Genomic DNA, 26,308 nt, shown 5'->3' on the forward strand with positions numbered 1-26,308 from the left:
CTCTTTCCCTATTGAATTGTCTCAGTACCCTTATTGAAAAAAATCAACTGACTATAAATATTAGGGTATATTTGGGGACTCTCAAGTCTATTCCACATATTCTAAATGTCTACCCTTATGTCAACAATACAGTTTTGATTACTGTAGGTTTTGAAAGTAGAAAGTGTGAATCCTCCAACTTTGTTCTGGGTGTTGTATGGAAGTCAATTTGACAATAAATTATATTAAAAAAAAAAAAAAGATTGTTTTGGTTATGCTGGTTCCCTTGCATGTCTATATGAATTTTAGGATCAGCATGTCAATTTCTTTAAAAAACAAACAAAAAAACCAAACACCAACTGGGATTTTCAATTTGGATTATAATGAATCTATAGATCAATTTAGGAAGTACTGCAATTTTAGTAATGTTAGATCTTCTGATCCATGAACATGGGATGCCTTTCCTGCTGGCTTTTTTTTTTTCTTTCCAACCCTCCTCCCACCACCTTTGCCCCAAATGTTAAACTTTTGTTGAACAATGTGTCTGTACCCTATTATGCTGCTTTGCCTCTATCGTGGGCTGGGAAGTAAAATAAACTATGCTTGTAGAATAGCAGATCCTTCCCAAAAAGCCAGGCTCTAGAAGCCTGTTATACAGACCTACTAAAGTACACAGTTTGTGATGATCATTGCTCAAAGATTCTTTTATAGTCAGTAATGAGTTTACAACTGTAGCATAGAACTGATTACAAGTCTAAATCCCTGAATAAATGGACCAATGTCATATAAATGGTACAGTTTAACTGAGTTTCAGCTCTTGACATGAAAAAATGTATTACTGAGGCCAAGTGAATGACTAGCGTCACTAAGATATCTGAAGAAACTATGTCAGGTCTACAAACAAATTAGAGCTTAAGAGGGTCATGAGGGCACCTGGGTGGCTCAGTTGGTTGAGCGTCTGACTTCAGCTCAGGTCATGATCTTGCAATTCATGGTTTCAAGCCCCACGTCAGGCTCTGTGCTGACAGCTCAGAGTCTGAAGCCTGCTTTGGATTCTGGTCTCCTTCTCTCTCTGTTCCTCCCCTGCTCGCGCTCTGTCTCTCTCTAAAAAATAAATAAAGTTTAGAAAAAAAAAAAAGAACTTAAGAGGGTCATGATACTATGGGGAGCCTGGGTGGCTCAGTCAGTTGAGCGTCTGACTCTTGATTATGGCTCAGGTCATGCTTTCATGGTTTGTGGGATTGAGCCCCATGTGTGTTGACAGCACAGAGCCTGCTTGGGATTCCCTCTCTCCCATTCTCTCTGCCCCTCACCTGCTTGTGCTCTCTCTAAAAAATAAATACACAAACATTAAAAAAATAAAAAGAGGGTCTTGGTACTAAAACGATCCATCACCATTTACCCATGAAGATATATTGTTGACTATGATATGAACACTGACTTGTTTTTAAGTAGTGGCAGATGTTTCTCATAGGGCTAGTGGAAAAAACTATTGCCTAGATTAGAGCTACTCGAAGTGTGTTCTAAGTACTGGCAGCCTGCAGGTACATGAAGTGCTTATACCAAACCGTAAATCAATCCTACCACTAAGTATGGCATTTTGTTTAGCTATGTAGAAAGCAAGACCTCTGCTGCAGGAAGCACTCGACTGACTTGTACTGAGGCAGACCTCTTCTCCTATGGCAACCTGGCTGTTAGCAGCGCTAGTCTAGATGAAGCAACTACTCTGGGTGGAAACAAAAGCACTCCTGGTCAAACAACACCAGGTTCTTACCAAAAGCTGTAAAAAAAAAAAAAAAAAAAAAAAATGTCAACACTCACCTTTTGAATTCCATGGCTTTCCAGTATACCAGAAATAGGAGAACATCTGAATGCTGCATAGGTAGCTCTAAAGACATCTCCACTGTCATTGACTCCCTACAATCATTTAAGCAATCAAATGAAAAAATATAAAAGTCAGTTCATCAATTCAGAGTGAGACCGTTATCTTTATGGTTACCAAGGACACACAAACCGGTTTTGTAGGGCACAGGAGAGCTCAAAGCCTGCCTAGAAGCAGGAGTGCTACTAAACTCAGCTCACACAAGACCTCATGCTGCCTCTCCTCCCTCCATCAGCAACCATTCCTTCCTGGCTACAGTCATCTTTAGGATGACGCTCATAATATCAAAGGATTTGCCTTCTCCTCGAAAACCCTGAAGACCCTGTTGAATGTGCATTTTAATAACCTATGCAAAACTAGTTGTTTATTTCTTTTCAGTAGGTCCAGCACTATCTTTTGCACGTATGTTGTGGGTATTGTGGCTCAAAACTGCTTCTGTCACACAAAACACATGGCAAAAAGGCCACAGTGTTGTAAACAACACACATGACAATATGCTTAATTCAGACAGAACCTACTGGCAGAGACTATTTGCAGTATACAGTAGCTAGCACGCACTGACACAGAACATTCACTTCTGTCTCCTGCACTAGCTCCTACCCGCTGAAAACACAAAACAGCACTCAGAACAAGGGAGAGAAAAATGAATGCACATGTGCACGCGCATACACACAATGTTCCATAATAACGCTTTTATATATTTTTCAAAATAGTTATTTCAGATAAAAATCAGCACTGTAGAAGGTAGTTCATTAAATGAGCAAGCCCAGATTTTCACATCCATTCTGTAATTTGACTCTCAAAACCACCTTGTGAAAAAGATGGGGCATATATTAGCCACATCTATAGAGAAAATCAAGTAAGTGAATTAGTGGAACTAAAAAAGACAGTAATCTCAACCTATGCTCATAACTCAGTTTTAAAACACCCTGCATAAAGTTTAAACATTAAAATGAATATATTTAAGGCCATTACTACTGACCTTGACATAAGGTGGAGCTAAAGATGACAGATGCCACTTTACTTCTGTGTTACCATGATTCTCAAGTTCCAGAAAATTTTCTACAAGGAACACACATATCACAACTCAATTCTTGCAGAGGTAAGTAAACAAGCAGATTACTGTGACAATGTGTAACAATGACTAATTACCTCATCATAGGGGGAAAAATACAATCATTAGATCCCCAGAGGAACCCAACAGGAATTTATAGTATTTTCTAACAAAATCAAGATTTACAAGTACCTTATTTTTTTTTAATGTTTATTTATTTTTGAAAGAGACAGAGCGTGAGCAGGGGAGGGGCAGAGAGAGAAGGAGACACAGAATCCGAAGCAGGCTCCAGACTCTGAGCTGTTAGCACAGAGCCTGACGCAAGGCTCAAACCCATGAGCTGTGAGATCATGACCTGAGCCGAAGCCAGATGCTTCACCAACTGAGCCACCCAGGTGCCCCTATCTTGTTTTGGTTTTTAATCAAAGTATAATGAAGGGCTTAAGCAAGAGAGCAATAAGATGATTTACATGTGTAAAGAATTACTGGCTGCTGTGGGAAAGAGAGACCGCTAGGGAGTCAGAGTAGATGAGGAGTTCTGGTAAGGCGCCACAGCAGCAGTTGAGAGAGGATGCACGGGGTGGTCTGTATCAGGCCTGAGTCACGGCAGTGGGAGGAAAAGCAGTGGGCAGACAGGGGATCCATTCTGAAGACAGACTGCAAAGGACCTGCTAGTGGACTGGATGAGGAGAGAGAGAGAGAGGAAAAGCAATCAACTTCCAGGGAATTGGCTTAATGGGCAGACAGTGGTGCCACTCACTGACACAGGTTAAGGCTGGAGAAGCTGGTTTCATGGGTAAATTAAGAGTTCTGTTTGTGAGATGCCCACCCATAGAAGCTGAGCGGGGTGCAGGGAGAGCAGAGAGAAAGAAGGGGACATAGGCAGGCCCAGGAAGAAGAGCCCTCAGTGGAACCTGAGAAGGAGCAAGTGAGGCAGGGAAAACCAGGAGAGGCACAAGAAGTATGTAGTCCAAGAAGGAAGGAGTGGTCGCCAGTGTCGAGAGGTCAAATTAACAAAGACCCATAAGCTTTGCACAGTGGCAGTATCATAGCCAATGAAGTTTATCAGAAATGCAATTACTGCTAATTGAAAAAAAAGACCCATAGCAGAGATGCTCCCTTTTCAGTGACCTCTATAGCAGTGGGGTCAGGGCAAGATGGCAGCACCAGCTCTGCTACAGACTAAGAAAAGAAAGGCAGAGAGCACAATCCCACCATGAGGGAGGGATGCCGAGGAAGCAGGGAGAGCAGCAAGGAGACGAGGCCAAGGAAGGTATTCCTTAAACATGTGACGGCAGGGTGCCCTGTGTGCCAACAGAAAGGCATCAACAAAGGGAGAAACTGATGACACAGGAGAAAGAAGAGGTGGAGTAAGGCCTTGAGAAGAGCCTAGCTTCCAAGCAGAAGAGTTTATCTGGGATGGAAGCAGAAGTCTTGCATTTAGTCTAATGGCTTTTATATTGGCAGTGAAGAGTGAGGCAAACTCAAGAGCTAGGAAGAGTGAGAGCAGGAGCAGCAGATGGATGCTGAGAAGAGATGAAACTGTCAAACGATGGCCAGAAATGGGAAAGGACACACACCAAGGAGGGCTGGTAGGAAAGCCTGGTACTGAGGAGCATCTGAGAGCTGAGACCATGAATCCGTGGACACAGCCCCAGGTTTCTCCAGAAGTGCTGCCTAGTACAGTAGAGACATAGGGCTGGGAAAAGTCTGGCTCTAACAAGGGTTGGGATCTTGCCAGACAGGAATGCAGAAGGAGGGACACACGGCAGTTAAAAACATTCCTAAGGCAGTAACTGCAGTGACAGACCACAGAATTCAAGCAGAAGCGGACAAGGCTGGGGTGGTGGAGAGTAAGAAGGTAGCAGGGCCAGTGGCCTGAACATCTGAATGAAGCCACAGAGCTGCTGGAACTCCCAGAGGACACGGGTGGGGAAGACGGGCAAAGCAATGGGTGATGGTCGGAGGGGGACAGTCTTGATGGACAGTAGAATCTGAGCATGAGTAGGAAACAAAGCCAGTAAGAGAGGCAAGGAGTGGAGGGTCATGTGACAGAAGGTCCAAACCCTTTCCAACAGGTCCCACATGTAATCCCATTCACTGAGTCTGAGCCATCATGGGCAGGGGAGAGGGGAGAGCAAAAGCAGTGTTCTCAGGACATTTGAAGAATATTAGCAGTACTAAGTGTCCACTAGGTGACAAACATTGTGCCAAGTGCTTTACATATATTATTTCATTTACTCCTCAAAGCCCTCTGTGAGAGGAGTCAATTATGATGGTCATTTTACATATGGGGAAACTGAGTCTATTTAACCTCTGTAGCGCCTCAAAGTCACATTAGTGAGTGACAGAACCAGGTTTTACCCACTTTCCTCTCTTCTTCAGCTGCTTATTAGCAGTCTAGTAAAAGACCTAGTGAGAACTGAGAAGGGATGGTTCTGACCAGGTAGAATCTGAGACTCCCAGAATATAAATAGTTCTTAAACACCTAGATTTAACATTTTAGGATTTTAAAGCTCCCCCAAATCCTGCCCATCATTGAAATGACTACCAGTGACCACCTCTCTCCTGAAATAGAGGACAATTTTATCCCTGTCATTACAATATGGCTCACTAAGAACAGTGTTAGACTCAACAGATCAGTGACCATTTGAATTACATAACTTGTGAACCACACCTGAAGTTTCACCAGGTTCTGTTGCAGGAAAAGTAACAGTCTTGTTTCTTATCTCAACTTTTGTGGAAGGTGGTTTTGTCATTGGTTTTACCAGATGACAAACTGAAGGCTCAGTTCCTGGGGAAAGGATTCCAAATGGGCTAGAAGCCAAACGAGTGAGGAGTTCTTTTTGGGTCAAGTCTTCTTGAATTTGAACTTTCACAATTTTCTGAAATGAGCCAAATAAAGGAGATAAGACACAAATGGAGCTATCATTTTAAAGAAACAATTCCTATTTTTAAATCACGGTGGAGAAAAGTAATGCCAAACAAATGGAAAACACTGATGGATGAGAAAGTTTATTCAGATCTCGAAGTGAATCTTTGACTCCTCCCTCTCTTCCCCAACTCCCTTCTTTTTCAAAGTAGATTTTGCAAATTAGTAATGGTTTCTAGGCCCCACTCTCCATTCCTGCCCCCACTCAGGAGAACTGTTCAGATCGCTAATGGAAAAACTATGTGCTAAGTGCTCTGTCTGAATAAGTCTAGTTCAGCTGAAAGAATAGCCCCCTTCATTTCATTTCTGAGATGTTAGAGCTAATAAGCCTCCTGACACTTAAGCTGCAAAACAGGAAAAATTTGCTTAAAAAACACTAAAAGTACCTTCTGTCCATTGTCACAGTGTATATAAATCAAACCACTCCACGGGAACATTGACTGTTTTGTGGATAAGGAGGAATTAGGACTCACAAGAATTTGTAGCTTACTCCTAAAAAGAAAGAATTTAATAATGAAAAGCAAGAACATCCTATACTTTAATAGCAATAACCACAGAGTTATCAATACTGTTCCATCAATGACCAACTCTTTCCGTGTTGCTCAAGAAGGAGCTGAGAAGAGGTGAGATCCCATCCACATGTGATTTTATATCAGCCCCACCTCGTGGCTCACAAAAAGTTGAGTGACATAAACCTATGAACCGAAGGGGAAAACTCATGTGAAAAGAGACCGGGGCCATAGAAATACCATTTAAAAAGCAATTCAAAATTAAAACTTCTGGAGCAAAAGACTAAAATACAGAAGCTCTGAGGCACTTTATCATAAAACTTATCATAATAAAGAATGATACAGTCACAGTATAAAGGGAATTAAATAACTGGGAAAGAAGCTGGAAGAAAAAGGGGGGATGGGAAATAAATGAAATATTGTTTTTTTTTTAAATTTTTAAAAAATGTTTTATTTATTTTTAAGAAAGAGAGAGAGACAGAACATGAGTGGAGGCAGGGGGCAGAGAGAGAGGGAGACACAGAATCCTTAGCAGGCTCCAGGCTCTGAGCTGTCAGCACAGGGCCTGATGCGGGGCTTGAACCCAGGAACCGTGAGATTATGACCTGAGCCGAAGTCGGACACTTAACCGACTGAGCCACCTAGGTGCCCCAACAATATTGCTATTTACCCAGTTGCTAAAATTTTGTGCTCACTGTTCTCTTCAAGAGCTATGGAATGTCAAAGAAGACTTTTAAATGTGGACAATGTAATCAGATTTGTGACTTAGAAGAAATGACCAGTTACAAAGGATACGTTGGCATACATATCAAAAATGGCAGAGCAAGATTATTTCCCATTCCCAATGGCTAAATACACAGGGTGACAGAAAAAGTGATTCATGAACAATTCATTTCCCTAACTTTCCAACCATTAATCAGTAAATGTTTAATTGATTGCTTTGGTCCTAGGAATATTTCTCTGGAGTATGCCTAACCATACCTCAATACTAGTCACTAAACTCTCCTAAAATGCATACTCCATCACTTTGCAAAAGTTAATAAATTCATGCTGCTCTTCTGCAAAGTTGCTATCCCCAAACAGGTAGTGACTTTCAGACGTGAATGTTCTGTGCTGACCCAGACAACGTTCCTGAAAAGCTGTAGAACTGCAGCTTTACCTCCTATCAGTAACTAAGCTGCAGACAGTGGACAGCTGTTCATCAGCATTTGGTCCCAAATACTTCCTTCTGTCTTAGACTAGTCTTTGTGCAAAACTGCAAGCTAGGTTATGGCTCAGACATATTAAACATCAGGAAGCTTTGTCTATAAAATGTCCTTTAGACAAAACAAGCAGAATAAATTGAGCCAGACCTAAGATAACCAAGGATAGAACCCTCTGGGCTTTAGGGACTACCACCTCTCATCGTATGCCCAACTGCATCCCTTGCTTTGTAATTTGGTAGGCAGAGTAACACATCTACACATTCTGATGTTTTCCACTCCAGGAAATCCTTCCCACCTCACTCATACCTCTTGACCCTTTTAGGCTATGTACACCATAACTGGCTGTGGACATGGTCTCTATTCTGCTAAAGAGCATGAATCCTGAAGTTCACTGTGGTCCCACAAAACCAAATGGAGCTCAGTACGGGGAGCATATGGCAAAATTCTAATGAATAAGTTAAAATGGCGTATTATTTGATCCTTAAAAAGTCACCATGTTAATACCTGAATAAAATCTGGAGGAAAAGGAAGTCATACTTACTCTGGTGGGATAAATCCATGTTGTGGTGTTACTGTAAGGCAATGTGCTGGCCAGTACAACTCAAATTTCAGTAACCTAATGGAATTATTTAAAATCTGGAAACATGCAGTTTTTGCCAGGTCACCTATTATATCAGATAAGTAAGATATAACTTACATTTAGCATTAGTGAAAAAAAATTAATAAATAGTAAAAATGAATCCTAAATACATTAGTCTACCATCTTTTGCTTTACAGGAATTTCAAATCCCTGGTAAAAGAAGACCATTTGTTTACTCTTGGAAACTATAAAGATACTGAACAAAGTTCAACACCCTGAACAAAGAAAAAAGGACATCTGGAAATTGTTACCCCCTGGTCTTGTCTTGGGCACATACATTGGTACCATATTTTTTCCTACTCTGAACCAACTATGTCGATGTTAAGACTTAGTAAAATAGGCCAAGTACCTTGGGGCAAGGGATGTGGTAGGATGAAGGGCCCATGGGTGAGTGGCCCTGCCATATGGGGAATTGGGAGCTTGGAATGAGGACCATGGCCTTGTGCCGGACAATGTGCTGGTTGAGCATGAGGTAGGTCTCAAAGAGACCTACGTAGAAGAGGACCTGTGTAAGCCACTGGTCACCTTTGCATACAGTCCATGAACATTACTAGATGAGCCACAGACTCAGAATGAGTATAGGCCTGGTTTCCAGAGCTCACTGCTGTTGTGTTGTTGTTGATATACTCACAAGGAGAAGGAGCTATCAAAATCAAGTGTTCAGGCTGGACAGCCCACATTTCCTTCGAGAATGATTTATCTTGAGGTGGGCGAACAGCTTCTGAAAGAAGTGGAGAACCTTGAGGACCTTTAACTGGCAAAACATCCAAAGAAACATTGCCACCATGTTTCCCAGAACTGTCAGATTCACTACAGAGAGAGAAAGAAACAGAGAGGGGGAGAGAAAAAAAATAAAATATGAATAAAAGCTTATGACTAAGAATGTTAACCATTTGCCATGCACTGCAAATGAAATACCATGTTTTCTCACCAACATTTTTACTGTGATGTTTTACTTTTTGGTTGAATAGAATTTGTGTATTGAAATATAATAATGTTCTCAAAAAAAAAAAATCTAATAATGTTCTGCTTTAAAAAAAAAAAAGAAAAAAAGCCAGACTGTGTCACCTTTTTATATGAATTCTTCCTAAGTCTAAAAACATTTAGAGGTGCCTGGGTGGTTCAATCAGTTAAGTGTCTGACTTCAGGTCAGGTCATGACCTTGCAGTCTGTGAATTCAAGCCCCATGTCAGGTTCTGTGCTGACAGCTCAGAGGCTGGAGCCTGCTTTGGATTCTGTGTTTCCCTCTCTCTCTGCTCCTCTCCTGCTCACACTGTCTCTCAAAAATGATTAAATGTTAAAAAAATTTTTTTTTAAGTAAAAACATTTAGATAAAACTAAAGGTGCATTATGTAATATATTGTGTATATTTCATGGAATAAAAATTCTTCACTGTGTATTCTTAATGTTTAAAAAATACAGTATAGGTCTAATATTATTATACTTATCTTTAATTAGAATACTCAATGATTTCTTTACTGTCTTGACCTCAGCATGCCATCTGAAGTCTCTTAAAAGGTTTACCAGAAAACTACCCAATATTAAGAATTTTTTAAAAACAATAAAACTTTTTTCATTAAAATCAAATTTTTTTTTAATGTTTATTTTTGAGAGAGAGAGAGAGAGAGAGAGAGAGAGAGAGAGAGAGAGAGAATGTGAGCAGGGTAGGGGCAGAGAGACAGGAAGACACAGAATCCAAAGCAGACTTCAGGCTCTGAGCTGTCAGCACAGAGTCCAGCGCGGAGCTCAAATCCACGAACTGCGAGATCATGACCTGAGCTGAAGTCGAATGCTCAACCAACTGAGCCACCCAGGCGCCCCCCAAAACAACAAAACTCTTAATGTATCTATAACTGTACAGTGATAACTGGTTTCATGATGCTAACACCAAACATAGTCTTCCAGGCAAAATACTATGGTGAGAAATGCTGATGAGGCTTAAGATTTTTAAGTGTTAAAAGTGTTTTCTAATAAGCCTTAGATTACAAAAAATTGTAACTTGAATAAATTTTGTAATCACAGTAGCATATGATTTACCTGAAGTTCAACGGGGCAGTGCCCAAATTCTTCTACCATACAGCAGAGCTACATCTTTATTTTAAGCAGACACTCAGCAGACAGAGGGAATCCTCTCCTCACCTCTTACCCATTGCCCTCTCACCTGCTCCTTTTGAAATCAGACCTCGACTGCCCAGAGAAATAATGGAGGCACCAGCCAATAAGTCAGAAACAATTTTTTAAAAATTATAAAGCTGATCCTTGGCTTTTTAGTTTCCTAAGAACCTGTTTCTCACAATTTAAGTGAATTTCAAAATAATTTTTAATGTGAACTACTATCTTTAATTATTTGATTACATATTTTAGAAAAAATTATCATTAAAAGTATAGGGACCCTTTTAATATATTGTTGAATTCAGTTTGCTAATATTTTGTTGAGGATTTTTACATCTGTATTCATCAAGGAAAATGACCTGTAATTTTCTTTTTCTGTGATGTTTTTGCCTAGTTTCATTATCAGGGTAATGCTGGTCACATTAAGAGAGTTTAGAAGACTTCCTTCCTCTTCAGCTTTCTGGAATAATTTGAGAAGGATAGATACTAGCTTTTTGAACAGGAAGTCATCAAAACAAAATGAAAAGGCAACCTACTGAAAGGGAGAGGATACTTGCAAATCATTTATCTGATAAGAGGTTACAATCCAAATCACATAAAGAACTTATACAACTCAGTATCAAAAAAATAACTAGGGGGCGCCTGGGTGGCGCAGCCGGTTAAGCGACCGACTTCAGCCAGGTCACGATCTCGCGGTCCGTGAGTTCGAGCCCCGAGTCGGGCTCTGGGCTGACGGCTCAGAGCCTGGAGCCTGTTTCCGATTCTGTGTCTCCCTCTCTCTCTGCCCCTCCCCCGTTCATGCTCTGTCTCTCTCTGTCCCAAAAGTAAATAAAAAACGTTGAAAAAAAAAAATTTTATAAAAAAAAAAAAAAAAAAAAAAAATAACTAGCCTGATCAAAAAAATGGGCAGAGGACCTGAATAGACATTTTCCGAAAGAAGACATACAGATGACCAACAGGCACATGAAAAGATGCTCAACATCACTAAGCATCAGGGAAATGTAAACCAAAACCATAATGAGAAATCACCTCACACCTGTCAAACCGACTATTATCAAAGACAACAAATAAATGTTAGTGAAGATGGAGAGCAAAGGAATCCCATGTGCACTCCTGGTGGGAATGTAAACTGGTGTGGCCCCTAATGGAAAATAGTATGGAGGTTCCTCAAAAAATTAAAAATAAAGCTACCATATGATCTAGCAATTCTACTCTGAATATTCATCCAAAGAAAATGAAAATCCAACTGGAAGAGACATATGCACCCTTATGTTCAGTGCATCATTATTTAAAACAGCCAAGATACAGAAGCAACCTGTGTCCATGACAGATGAATGGATAAAGATGTGGTTTATATACCCAGTGGAATATTAGTCATTAAAAAAGAATGAAATCTAACCACTTGTGACAACATGAACCTAGAGGGTATTATGCTAAGTGAAATAAGTCAGAGAAAAACAAATACTAAATGACTTCACCTATATGTAGAATCTAAAAAACAAAATGAATGAACAGACCAAAAAAACCAGACTCTTAGACACAGGAAACAAACTGTTGGTTACAGGAGGCAGGGAGAGGGGTTGGGGTGAGTGAAATAGGTGAAGGAGATTAAGAGGTACAAACTTTCACTTATAAAATAAATTATGGGGATGGAATATATTGCATAGGAAATATAGTCAATAATATTATAAGTTTGGTGACAGATGATAACTAGACTTATTGTGGGATCATTTCATTTCACAATGTATAAAAAAATCAAATCACTATGATGTACATCTCAAATGAATAGGATTTTTTTTTTTAATTTTTTTTTTTCAACGTTTATTTATTTTTGGGACAGAGAGAGACAGCGCATGAACGGGGGAGGGGCAGACAGAGAGGGAGACACAGAATCGGAAACAGGCTCCAGGCTCTGAGCCATCAGCCCAGAGCCTGACGCGGGGCTTGAACTCACGGACTGTGAGATCGTGACCTGGCTGAAGTCGGACGCTTAACCGACTGCGCCACCCAGGCGCCCCTGAATAGGATTATTGTATGTTAATTATACTCTAATAAAAACTTTTAAAAAGTATGGGAAAAGAGGGCAAGGTTAAATGAGCTGGAGGCTCCAGGTGGGTGGGTCTGAGTCAGCTATTAGTTGGTGGCTGGGACTTGTAGAGAACCCTCAGCCAACATGAGTTGGCAATGATGTGCCAAGGAGAAGATGAGAAGATTGGTTAAAAATAGGAGGATAGAGTAAAATTCAAATATACTGAGGATAATGAAGGCAAATTCTCAGTATTGGAGTTATCAGTATAAACTCATGATTTCAACATATTTATAAATAGATGTGGATACATGTGGATTTATATAAAATGCATATATTTCCTAGCTCTGTCCATGGAGGGAGCCTAGAAGTACTAACACCTGAAAAGCAATAGCACACTCATATCCCAGTTTCTAATACCATTTTCTACTAAAATGAACCAGGACCCCTATCCCAGGGCTGGGACAGGAAATGCATAAGACAAACCTAAAATAACCATCATGCCGGTGAATAAAAAGTCAGATTAAGCAACCGAATGAGGACAGTAAAGAATTTATACTGAATTCACCAGTCTGCCCAAATATAAGTAAGTACACAAAAGAGGGTGAAGTAAATCTCTTCCTCATAGTGGAAAGACAACTAGTAAATGTAAAAAGATAGAATTAGAAAATCACCATTTGGTAAATAAGACAGTACTAATATGATTCAAGCAATAATCATCAGTGGGTACTACAAGTTTGAAAAGGAATAAGATAACTCATCATCTCTAAGGATCTTCCTTTAAGACATTTATTAACTAACTACCATGAAGAAACCTGGCAGACACCATTTTAACTAAGTGATAAAAATATTTCAAGTAATGGGACAAATCAGTTGTTTAGCACCTGAGATGCGCTGAGGAAACAAACAGCATCGTATCTGTGATGTGAGGGACATTTTACAAAGTAACTAGTCTGTGCTCTACAAAAACATCAAGGTCACTCACTGGTAAGAAAAGGGTTAGCAGCTGGCCTGTGCCATTTTCCCCTTTTTACCAGGCAGGAAAAGCCCAGGAAAAAAAAAGAAAGATGACTCAGTCAAATCCCCTTGTAATCTTCCTAATGACATCTCCCAGCAATCATACTAATTTACTTTTCTATAGAATACTTATGAAGAATGTTCCTGGTCTGTCTAGAATTGGTTATGGTAAAGAAAATAAAAATTTATGAATTTTTTCAACATAGTTGTTTGAAAAAAATTATCACATAAGGTATGTAATTACACAAGAATAAAAGAGCTTTCACGATGGAAACAGCCACCCCTTAGTGTTAGTAATGTATCACGTGCACAGCTTAGAGACCTCATGTTAAATGTGAACTAGAGTGGAGTATTCATGTTGCAAGAAGGACCTAGGAAACACAATTAGCAATCCTGATTTCCTCATGTTTCATCTAAAATTGTTACTAAAGCTTAGTTCTGGGTAGTATCTTTGATTCTGTGGCTCTGATTTGATGATCCAACCTTCTGCGTTCTGTCGTGAAAGAGAAGGACAGACTGAAGAAGTATTCTATATTGAAAGAGGTAAAGAGACAGGCTAAATGTAATGTGTGATCTCAGATTAGATTCTGGACTAAAGAGGAAACGAAAAGAGGAGGTTTTCGCTTATTTCTTTGATTTATCTATAAAGAACTTTACTGGGGAACTGGGGAATCTGCATGAAATCTGTGGACTAGATGTTAGTACTGTAACAACACCAAGGTCCTAATCTGGATGGGTTTACTACAGCTATATAGGAGAGGGTCTGCGTTTTTAGAAAACAGGATGAACTGGTCATCATGCCTGCAATTTACTCTTAAAAGGTACAGAAAAAAGTTATACACACATAAACAGTAATAAGGTAAATGTGGCAAAATGTTAGCAACCAGGGAATCTCACTGCAGGTTTAATATGTAGTATTTTTAAACTTTTCTGTAAATTTAAAATTATTTCAACTTAAACCAAAATATAAAGATGTAATAAACATTTTGAGGCAAAAAAGTATGGAGGAAAGATCAGCTCTACTGTGAATTAACTTCTCTTGAAATATGATGAGAGATGTTTTGTTTCTGTTTTACCTTTTAGATTCTACGCTAGCTTTGGAAGAAGGCTGAAGGAATTCACTGCTAGACACGGAGTCTCTGAATTCTCCAATTACTGAAAGTATAATTTTACGCATGTTTCCATAAAAGAGCTGAATATCATTAGGCCGTTGGGGAAGATCATACACTGAAATAGAAAATAATATTTGAAATACATGAATCTTCACATAATCACACCACAAAAATATAACAGATAAATTTATACATTTACAGCAACAGGTTGGGGTGGGTGACATTTGACGTTTACAACTATTGATGAGGATGAAATTATAGGCAGCTCAGGCTCTGGCCTTGGATTTGGTGACCTAACCTCTCCAAGCTTTTGTCTCCTCAAGGATAATATAAAAAATTATGATCCATCTCAGGGGTTGTTGTGAGCATTAAAGTATGAATGTGTTTAAAGCTACATATAGCATCAAGCTGACTGTGGGCCAGGTAACGTTTTAATCCCTTCATACATATTATTCTAGTTAGCTTTCACAGCAACTCTTTGAAGTAGGAATTATGTATTCTGGATTCTACATTTAAATTAGACATTAAGAATGACACTTTTTAAATGAAAAGTGTTTAAAAGAACACAGTAAGTGTAAGTTGAAATTTGTAATAACCAAAGATATCGGACTACAAAAGTTTATATCAAGTGTGAAAATATTTGCCATAAATCACACATTTTACAAAACAAGATTATAAATACCTATAATAGTAATATACTCAAACAAACGTTATTCAAAATAACCACATAAAAAGTTCAACTGCAACACTCCCATAGGTGATCTACTAAAACTAACCAACACAAAACAAAGTGGGATTGTTTCCTCCCTTCCTCTGGACAATAAATACACCACCTCAAGGAACCCAGTATTCTGGTGTCCCAAAGACCTACCTGAAGTCCTACCTCTTCCCCATCTTAGATGAGTGGTCTTGACAGATTACTTGGGCTCTTGGTTGGGTTTGTCAACACGACCCTTAATATAACACATTTCTTGAATTTCTGTACACACAACTCCCTCTCCTTGGACTATCCTTCCCCATTCTGGTCCTCATCTTCTCCATCTTATCAACTCCTCCCCATTCTAAGTGTTTCCATCTACAAAGCACAGTTCAGTTTAACTCTCTGATTAGGATCTTTCTTATGATGAAGAGATAAGGAAGGTAAAACTCAGAGGAGATAAAGTTGTAGAGATGGTCTTGAATTGCTTCACCTCCAAATCCAAGGTTCGTTCTATACTCTGCACCCTTAACGCACTGCTGACAAGATTCATTTCAAATCTTTTCATTATTTTTAAAATTTTTTTTAATGTTTATTTATTTTTGAGAGACAGAGTGTGAGCGGTGGAGAGGCAGAGAGAGAGGGAGACAGAGTCCAAAGCAGGCTCCAGGCCCTGAGCTGTCCACACAGAGCCCAATGCGGGGATTGAACTCACAAACCATGAGATCATGACCTGAGCCAAAGTTGGGTGCTTAACTGGCTGAGCCATCCAGGCGCCCCTCTTTTCACTATTTTTAACTATCCATCCCAACCTTCCTTTTGAGCAGATGACTTAGACTCCTAACTACTGAAAAGATGAGTATTCTGCATCACCTCTACATAGGCATAAATATCCTTTTACCATTTCATAATTTAGAAGCAATATATACTTTATCATTAAAAAAAACCCCTGGAAAACAGGAGTGCCTGGTTGGCTCAGTCAGTTAAGTGTCCAATTCTTGATTTCGGCTCAGGTCATGATCTCACAGTTTGTGAGTTTGAGACCCATGTTGGGGCTCAATATGGGGCTCCCTCTCTCTGCCCCTCACCCGCCTTCTCTTTTCCTTTCTCTGTCTCTCAAAATAAACTTAAAAAAAAAAAAAAAAACCTAGAAAACAAAAATGAAGGAAAAAAACATGACCACCTGAAATTCTACTACCAGAACATAACCACTGGTAATATCTGGTGTCTAAATCCTGCGATTTTACCTGTGAAGCTGTATATAGACACATTAAATTATTTTTACCATAATAAGACCTTATTATGCAACTTTAAAATAATTAAGTTATTTTAAAAGAAAATAATAAGACATTCTCATGTCTTTAATATAAAATCACGTCATTATTTTAATAGCATCAACATTTTCTATTACATAATCGATGCCTTATTCTTGGACATTTAGGTTACTTCTTGCTATTATAAACAACACTGTGGTAAAAATCTGTCCATTTTCACATAATTTGTATGTGTCAAGACATGTTTTTTGTATCAGTAATAAACACTATTAGATGTTTGAATGGTTCAGCTCAAATAGAGCTAAATATCTAGGTTGGAGCTATTCCACCGCTGTCTATTTTGGATTGATTGATTGATTGATTGATTGATTTTGCCACCATCACATCCTCCATAAACTGCATAGCCGACACAAATCTCAAAATGAGTTCAAGTTTTTCCAATGATTAAATCTTAAATAGTAATTACTCTAGATTTAATAATGACCATTCATTCTCCTGTTTACAAGTCTACCCATAAAGTAGGTGTCATAAGATTATTCATAACATCTAACGTTTATATAGCAAAGCTCTCTCATTTCATCTTCACAACAATTCTGTATGCATGAGAAGATAGATATTATTACTCTCATTTTACAAATAAGGAAACTGAATTTACGTAACATCGAAAGCCATACAGCAGAATTGTGGCTCAAACTCAGCCTAATTCCACAATCTAAACTAATACTATTTCTCCTTATATTACATCACTGGACCTAGATAAATCTTTTGGGTCATGATGAAATTCTTACCTTCAGTTACTTGTAACTCATCCTGAAATGTTTCAGCAAAATCAATGTTCTGCAGCACACTATGTTCTGGAAGTATTTGTTCTATAATCCCTGGTTTGTGCAATAGGGCTCTGCCAACAGAGATTTTTACTCAAAAACTATTTTACATAAATTCAATTTTCATTAGTGTATTTGGCAAATCTCACAAACAGCATGAATGATTCATTAGTATATAGATCTCATGTCTTAAATCCTAATATAAGTAATTTTTAAAAGAAAATCTGTTTTGGACGTTCCCTTAAAAGTTATACATGGCAGTGCAGTCATCAATTTCAGTTAAATATTAACATCAAAATGAGAACTCCCTACTGTAAGAGTAGAAAGAAGAGTAAAGTTAGATTATCTTCAGGTCTTACATTTTCATTATTTGTAAGAATTTGATCATAGTTAGAAATCTGTCTCAGAAAAAAACCAAAAGAATAGGCCAAGAACATGATTTAAGTACATGAGAGAGGGACATTTAAATTACCATGTAACTATATTTACCTGGCCTCTTCTAGAGAATCTCTGAGGTGAGAGAATTGAAATGTAAATTTCTCTGTAACACTGTGATGTTCACAAACAAAAGAAATTATATGCTGTACACATGCAGCAAAGAGGGGTTCTAAAACAATATGCTGATTGTTATATCCCAGTAGAGAAAAAGGGAAAAATAAAAACCAATACCCAGTAATCTAATTTCTCCAAATGTCAGTTTCTGTATCTAAAATACTTACTTGACAAACAAAAGCAGGTTCAAAGTTGAGATCTTGGGTCTATTCTAACATCATGTAGCAACATATCACTCAAATCTTTTTTTTTTTTTTTAATTTTTTTTAACATTTATTTATTTTTGAGACAGAGAGAGACAGAGCATGAACGGGGAAGGGTCAGAGAGAGAGAGAGAGAAACACAGAATCCGCAACAGGCTCCAGGCTCTGAGCTGTCAGCACAGAGCCGGACGCGGGGCTCTAACTCACGGACTGCAAGATCATGACCTGAGCCGAAGTCGGATGCCCAACCGACTGAGCCACCCAGGAGCCCCTCAAATCTCGTTTTTAACATTCCAATAATCCTCAACAGATTAAAAATAAAACAATTTCCTAAATTACATACCAAAATAGAACATAGCAGAGCACAAAGGGTTGGAAGAAGGAAATATTGGTATATGCATATACCCCTCCCCCACTGAGAGCTAATGATTTCCTACTGACAGATGAAATATTGTGAGCTTCGTTTTATATTCAGTCCTCTAGGCTAGGAAGCAGATTTTTATAACACAAGAATTCTGAATTCAACATACAAGAATGTTACCTATGTTTAAATCACATCTAAATCTAAATGTCTAAATTTGACATTTCTGTATATTAAACTATATTTAGAGGTACCAAATTTTCTAGAAGCACATGTTTTAAGCTAGCATGTATTTTAACATCCTACACACTTCTAAACACAACTTGATCCTTTCCAATAATTCACAACATTCCTAGAAATACTACAAATAAGTCAGGTGTGTTTATATACAATATATTTTTTCAGTAGTTCTTAAATCTTTTCTAAACTTGATGTACCATCATTAGGAAGATCGTCCTGTTATGAAGTCTAAGGTGCCTATTTGCATAAAAGAGAAGGGGCACAATAGGTATGCCTAGTAAAGAACGCACACTGCAAACACAGCAGATGGGTTTCCTACAGGCATTTCTTTCCTCACAATGTGGTGGACTGTCAGCCACACAAATTTTACCAAGATTTTTCATCTACCGGTTCACTAAGAAGTAGCTGAGCATGTTCTATAAATTTCAAGTCCCAAACCATTTTTAAGCCTTCATTATTTCTACTGAATAGTTCCCAACATGATCTAATATAAGTAACTTACCTTCGATACTGCTGCCTTGAGATTTCATCGCCACCAAAGAAGTATACAGTTGACAGTTCTGTTATAGTTGTAGAACTGTTCTCTCTGTCTGAAGGATTATATATTATAGTAACATCCTGATGCCAAGAAAAACAAATCAGGAGTAAATATTAAATATTTTTCTTAAGTCATTTCATTCTGAATTAACTATCATATGAACCTAAACAGTCAACAGACATGGATGTATATGATAGCATTTCTGAAAAGGTAAGTACTTCCATTCCTTATTACTTTCAACTATTAATTTTTATTCATAAAATAATTATTAACTTAACCTAAAAATGAATTCCTATTTTTCGTGCACAGACTCATACTTACTTCTTGTGTTTTTTCCTTGAGCACAAATTTATCTGGAAAAATCCTTAGTACTTTAGGATCCAGCAAAATTTTTTTCTGAGAATCCTTAAAACCTACTGCTTTAACAAAAGCTGCCCGACAGCCAGTGTTATGAACAGAAAAAACAATTCTACTTTCTTTTCCAGGTATTAAGTCATTCACTGTTACCATGTAACTGTCAGATAACTTTTTAACATCTTCCAAAATAAGATTACTTGTTCCTCCATATCCAGACAAAGGTATCTAAAAGGAGAAAATATATAAATCCAAAATTATTTTTATGTAAGTAAAAAGAAGATTAAATTAAAGCCAGAAAAGAAAACCCATACCAATTTAATACAATTAAAATTATTATTCTTGGGGCACCTGGGTGGCTCAGTCGGTTAAGTGTCCAACTCTTGATTTTTCATAGTTCAAGAGTTCAAGCCCTGAGTTGGGATCTGTGCTGACAGTGTGAAAATTCTCTCTCTCCCTCTCTCTCTCTGCCCCTCCCCTGATCATGCTCTCTCTCAAAAATAAATAAACATTAAAAAAAAATTATTACTCTTTGTGTACTTTGGTTGGTAGTTACCCCACTTCCAGCCCCGCATTATACTGAAGAACTTCTCTTAGGAGAAAAACAAAGAGTTGCAAAATTATTTACCTTCCAATATGCTAAATTATTTCATTGTTATAAAAGCCAAGCTTAGATAATAAAGGAATAAAAGATAAGTATAAATAAACTTGTTTAAGAAGTGTTTAGGGTGGGAGCACCTGAGTGGCTCAGTTGGTTAAGCATCCAACTTCAGCTCAGGTTATGATCTCACAGTTTGTGCGTTAGAGCCCCGTGTCAGGCTTTGTGCTGACAGTCTGGACCCTTTTTTGGATTCTGTGTCTCCCTCTGTCCCTCCCTTGCTCACCCTGTCTCTCTGTCAAAAGTAACATTCAAAAAGAAACCAAAAACAAAAAACAAGTGTTTAGGGTGGAACATAATGTTTATAATTTACTTTGAAATGCATTACAAAAAGAGATGAACTGATGGATGGTTAGATATGTGATAACATAAATATAGCAAAACATTTAATTGTGGAATCTAAGTGGTAGGGTGAAAGCTCACCATATAATTCTTCCAACTTCCCAGTAATTCTCAATTTTGAAAATGAAATGTGTTGGTGAAAAAAATCTATTGTTCTATAATCCTGTTAGCCTTTGGTCTACCAGAGTGAGAAAGAAGTGTGCCAAAGGGACCAAACAGAAGCCAAGAACTCAAACAATTCTCAACAGGACAGACCCCCCTGGTAGTTGGGGTGCAGAATGGAGGCAGGCTTTAGGTGCCAACTGGTGCTGTCTCTAAGCCAGGCTGCTTCCACAGGGCTTAGCACTACCAGGAAATAAGGATTCACAGAATAAAGTCTATAAATAAAAATGTAGGAAAACAGGTATGCTGCTGGAAAACAAACTTCCCATACCTTTTAAAAATGCACTCCTTTAAAAATGACCTATCATTTTCAATTATTAAAATAGTTCTAGGGCACCTGGATCGCTCAGTCATTAAGCATCTGACTTCGGCTGAAGTCATGATCTCACAATTCGTGAGTTCGAGTCCCACTTCGGGTAAGCATAAGCCCTGCTTCGGGTGAGCTCCAGCCCTGCTTCGGGTAAGTCCCACTTTTCTCTTTCTCTCTCTTTCTCTCTTTCTCTCTTTCTCTCTCTCTCTCTCTCTCTCTCTCTCTCTCTCTCTCTCTCTCTCCGCCCCCACCCCATCCTGGGATTCTCATTCTCTCTCTCTCTCTCTCTCTCTCTGCCCCTTGCTCAGTTGTGCCCTCCTCTCTCTCTCTCTCTCTCTCTCTCTCTCTCAAGAAACATAATAAAATAAAATAAAATACGTTCCAAAGAATACCTTGCAAACTTGAAAACATCAATAGCTTATTTTGAGTTGTATTATGCACTTAAAATAACGTTTTGAAAAATTAAATTTAGGGACCTCATCAATTGGTACTGGCTTGCCAAAATGAGTACAGATTAGTAGTATTTAATTTTTTTAATTTTTAATGTTTTTTTAGCTCACATTTTAATTTTTTAAAAAATTTACATCCAAATTAGTTAGCATATAGTGAAACAACGATTTCAGGAGTAGATTCCTTAATGCCCCTTACCCATTTAGCCCATCCCTCCTTCCACAACCCCTCCAGTAACCCTCAGTTTGTTCTCCATATTTATGAGTCTCTTCTGTTTTGTCCCCCCTCCCTGTTTTTATATTATTTTTGTTTCCCTTCCCTTATGTTCATCTGTTTTGTCTCTTAAAGTCCTCATACGAGTGAAGTCATATGATTTTTGTCTTTCTCTGACTAATTTCACTTAGCATAATATCCTCCAGTTCCATCCACGTAGTTGCAAATGGCAAGATTTCATTCTTTTTGATTGCCAAGTAATACTCCATTGTATATATATACCATATCTTTATCCGTTCATCCATCGATGGACATTTGGGCTGTTTCCATACTTTGGCTATTGTTGACAGTGCTGCTATAAACATGGGGAAGCATGTGTCCCTTCAAAACAGCACACCTGTATCCCATGGATAAATGCCTAGTAGTGCAATTGCTGGGTCGTAGGGTAGTTCTATTTTTAGCTTTTTGAGGAACCTCCATACTGTTTTCCAGAGTGACTGCACCAGCTTGCATTATCAATGTTTTGTTTTTAGTTTTTTGTGTTTTTTTGAGGGATAGAGTGGGGCAGGGGCAGAGAGAGAGGGAGACACAGAATCCAAAGCAGGCTCCAGGCTCTGAGCTGTCAGCACACAGCCTGATGCGGGGCTCAAACTCATGAATGGTGAGATCAAGACCTGAGCCAAAGTCAGATGCTCAACCGACTGAGCCACCCAGGTGCCTCTGGATTAGTGCTTCAGATGTGAAGCTCCTACAAATTCCTCCTCATTCAGAGTAAACTCCTGGTAGTTTCAAAACAAATCCCTCCTCACTCAGAGTGAACTCTTGGTAGTTTCAAAAGCCAAAAGTGTTTCTAATTTCTCTTCCCACAGAAATTTGCAAGTAAACTTTATATATGAAACTAGAAAACAGGGAAAAAGCTAGCTTTTGAACACACTCAATATAAATATTCTTCCTGTATTTTCCAAGCCTAAAGAATCACAAAGAACTGCTGAGTAAAAGGTAAAGAAAAAGAATGATGAAATAAAATTATATCTGACCAATGCTAACAGATCCAAAGATTCAAGAGGAAAAACTACTGTTCTAGAGCAGGGTTTCTTAACCTCAGCACTACAATGTCTTGAGCTACATCATACCTTGTGGTGGGGGGCTGTCCTTTGCCTTGCAGGGAGTTCAGCTGCATCCCTGGCTTCTACCCACTAGATGCCAGTAGCACCCTTTTCCCACCCCCAGTAATGACAACCAAAAATGTGTCTAGTATTGCCAAGAGTCCCCTGGAGGGTAAAACAGCCTCTGGTTGAGAACTGCTGCTCTACAGGACTGGAAAACAGAGGCAGTATGCACACCTAGAACCTGCACAATAGATAAAAACAGGCTTTGTAGTCAAGTAGTCTGAATTTGAACCCATCCTGGATGATTTACTGCCATGTAAGAAACATGACCATGGCAAGTATCTCTCTAGGTCTGTTTCCGTATGTGTAAAATGAAGAATGGTATGACAGACAGTCGTTTTGAAGATAAAGTATGGTAATTCGTGTGGTGATGATTAAGAGTAGTGCTTGGCAGGGTCACCTGGGTAGCTCAGTCTGTTAAGTGATCGACTTCAGTTCAGGTCATGATCTTGTGGTCCAGGAGTTTGAGTCCCACCTTGGGCTTTGTGCTGAGGGCTTGGAGCCTGGAGCCTGCTTTGGATTCTGTGTCTCCCTCTCTCTCTGCCCTTCCCCCTGCTCGTGCTATGTCCCCCTATTTCAAAAATAAATAAATGTTAAAAAAAAAAAAGAGAGAGAGTAATGCCTGGCATATACTCAGAATGCAATAAATATATATTTTATTGCAGTCCCACCGTACTATATAGTACACAAAGCATAATTTCACTTGCTCCTCAGAACCAAACCAGGACAGTAAGTGAGTGAAGCACAAGTTGAGTAGAGACTGATCCAGGGTGAGTGTGAAGAACAGTGGCTGTTCCCAGTCTCTCATCACTAGAGTTAAGTGCTCTTCCACCACTGTGCCAGGCTCCTTATCTCCACAAATGTACATCAGTGCTAGTAGGCAAAGTCTTCCTGTGAGATAAAGGCCATATCTGTGCACTTCTGGTCCCCGTTCAGCCCACCTCTGAGAGGACAAGTGGCATCTACATAGGCAGGACTCCCACTAGGATCCTACTTTGTCTTAAGAAGGTCAGCTTGAACTTCTGCTGGTGACTATCAAATCAAATGGTCTTGCCCTAAATCACTAGGGAATTACTAGCTCTCCAGAAATTCTTACTTAAGAATAACCTTAACATCTTGGCTAGTAAACCTGAAACTAATCGAAATATATTCAGGATAGGGGCGCCTGGGTGGTTTAGTCAGTTAAGTGTCCACCTCTTGATTTCAGCTCAGGTCAGGACCTCATGGTTTGTGGGTTTGAGCCCCAAGGCAGGCTCTCCTCTGGCATCACAGAGCCTGCTTTGGATTCTCTCTCCCTCTCTTTCTGCCCATCTATCTCAAAATAAATAAACACTTTTTTTTTTTTTTAAAAAGGTGACACCTGGGTGGCTCATTGGTTAAGCGTCCAACTCTTGATCTTGCAGTTTATGGGTTCAAGCCCCACTGGCAGTGCAGAGCCTGCTTGGGATTCTGCCCCTCCCCCACTCATGCGCAAGTGCGTACACTCTCTCAAAAAAAAAAAAAATAGGTTCAGGATAGTCTGAAAGATATAGCCCATTTAGTCTTCTCCACAAACCATTTGATTCTAACTTGAAGCCAGATCATCAGGATATGTGGTACTTTGGCATTGTGTCCTGGGCTCACATATAAGGATGTTCTTTCCTAAAGATGACCACTTAGGGGCGCCTGGGTGGCGCAGTCGGTTAAGCATCCGACTTCAGCCAGGTCACGATCTCGCGGTCCGTGAGTTCGAGCCCCGCGTCGGGCTCTGGGCTGATGGCTCGGAGCCTGGAGCCTGTTTCCGATTCTGTGTCTCCCTCTCTCTCTGCCCCTCCCCCGTTCATGCTCTGTCTCTCTCTGTCCCAAAAATAAATAAACGTTGAAAAAAAAATTAAAAAAAAAAAAAAGATGACCACTTATATCTCTTTTTTTTTTTTAAATTAAATAAAATCTACCCTGAAAACATGGGGCTAAAACTCATAACCCTGAGATCCGGAGTTGCATGCTCTACTGACTGAGCCAGCCAGGCGCCCAATCACTTACATGTTTAAACAATTTTGTCCACCACAAAATTGTGGTGGGCAAGTAAAGAGCTCCACAGAGAATATGTCAAGTTTCAGCATCAAAAAAAAGCTAGATTTGCCATAAATATCTATTGTTTTAAAAAAAACGTTTAGGGGGCGCCTGGGTGGCCTAGTCGGTTAAGTGTCCGACTTCAGCCAGGTCACGATCTCGCGGTCCGTGAGTTCGAGCCCCACGTCGGGCTCTGGGCTGATGGCTCAGAGCCTGGAGCCTGTTTCCGATTCTGTGTCTCCCTCTCTGTCTGCCCCTCCCCCGTTCATGCTGTCTCTCTCTGTCCCAAAAATAAATAAACGTTGGAAAAAAAAAAAAAAAGTTCAGGTATTTTTAATCTTGCAATTCATCACATTCCCTCTGATTCTAGAAAACAGACCAAAGTTTTAGTCCCCAAACTGTGGGATTACAGCCAAAACTGTGAAGATTTAAGGTGTGCACTTTTATGGAGCTTGGGGTTCATCTGACGACCCTGTCCTCTCCTTTTTTCAATGATTTACGACCTTTATCTCTTACTGCTCTAAATATATCTAAAGAAATGAGTTGAAATCCTTTTTAAAAATTACGTTGGGAAGAAACAAAACTATAAAAGCTCTTGTCAGAAGAGAGGGAAACAAAACACGAGAGACTCTTAATGATAGAGAATAAACTACGGGTTGATGGAGGGAGGTGGGTGGGAAATGGGCAAAATGGGTGTGACGAGCACTGGGTATTGTATGTAAGTGATGAATCACTGAATTCTACTCCTAAAATCAACATTGCACTGTAAACTAACTGAAAATTAAACAAATAAATAAAATAAAAGCTCTTGTCTTTAGCCCTAGTTCTGGAACAGAATCTAGTAAATGGTATCAATAGGTATTTTGCTGAATTGAAAGAATACAATTTACTTGGAAAGTCAGTATCTTAAACAGTTTGATCCAGATTTACCAAAAAAATGTGTTCCTGTAAAACTGGGTACATTTCAAAATTCTCAAACTGAAATGAAACTTAAAGGTGTGAGAAGAGAATGTTTCCTATAGAATACTATGGAAGCTATTTTTATCACATGACACTTGTACAAAGTACATAATTACTCCCTAACTTGTTTGTAAAGCGAGGCAATCCCCTATTTTGACTTATAAAAAGCAGAGGATATATAATTACCAATATTAAACAAATATTTACAACATGTCAGAAACTCCATGGGAGGACAAAAAGCAATAAAATCATCTTACCGTGAACTTAATGCCTGGTTGTGATCGAATTCCCAGTTGTTTAATTTCTAGTTTAGCCAACATACAAGATAATCGAGTAGGAGCAAATAACACAGAGATGTAAATGTCTTCCTTTGGACGCATTCTAATCTCACAGTTACTGGTCAGTCGCTCTTCTGAACCAAAAGTGTGCTGAAGCTACAATTTAAAAACAATCATTACATACAAAAAAGCAAGAAGACAAA

General features: G+C 39.0%; 1 protein-coding gene across 2 annotated transcripts in view; it reads right to left on the reverse strand.

The window, feature by feature from the left end:
- CEP192 (centrosomal protein 192) overlaps positions 1-26,308 on the reverse strand; it is a 127,769-nt gene that overhangs the window by 12,191 nt on the left and 89,270 nt on the right. For both annotated transcript variants that reach the window (XM_043559424.1, XM_043559423.1), the window contains exons 31-41: positions 26,085-26,261; positions 19,479-19,739; positions 19,122-19,237; positions 17,228-17,337; positions 14,433-14,583; positions 8,833-9,011; positions 8,103-8,226; positions 6,234-6,339; positions 5,593-5,800; positions 2,844-2,923; positions 1,801-1,896 (exon numbers count right to left, since the gene is read on the reverse strand). In XM_043559424.1, the coding sequence (XP_043415359.1) occupies positions 1,801-1,896; positions 2,844-2,923; positions 5,593-5,800; positions 6,234-6,339; positions 8,103-8,226; positions 8,833-9,011; positions 14,433-14,583; positions 17,228-17,337; positions 19,122-19,237; positions 19,479-19,739; positions 26,085-26,261 (1,608 nt within the window). The remainder of the gene's footprint in view (positions 1-1,800; positions 1,897-2,843; positions 2,924-5,592; positions 5,801-6,233; positions 6,340-8,102; positions 8,227-8,832; positions 9,012-14,432; positions 14,584-17,227; positions 17,338-19,121; positions 19,238-19,478; positions 19,740-26,084; positions 26,262-26,308) is intronic.

The sequence above is a fragment of the Prionailurus bengalensis genome, chromosome D3, assembly GCF_016509475.1.
Source record: "Prionailurus bengalensis isolate Pbe53 chromosome D3, Fcat_Pben_1.1_paternal_pri, whole genome shotgun sequence".
NCBI lineage: Eukaryota > Metazoa > Chordata > Mammalia > Carnivora > Felidae > Prionailurus > Prionailurus bengalensis.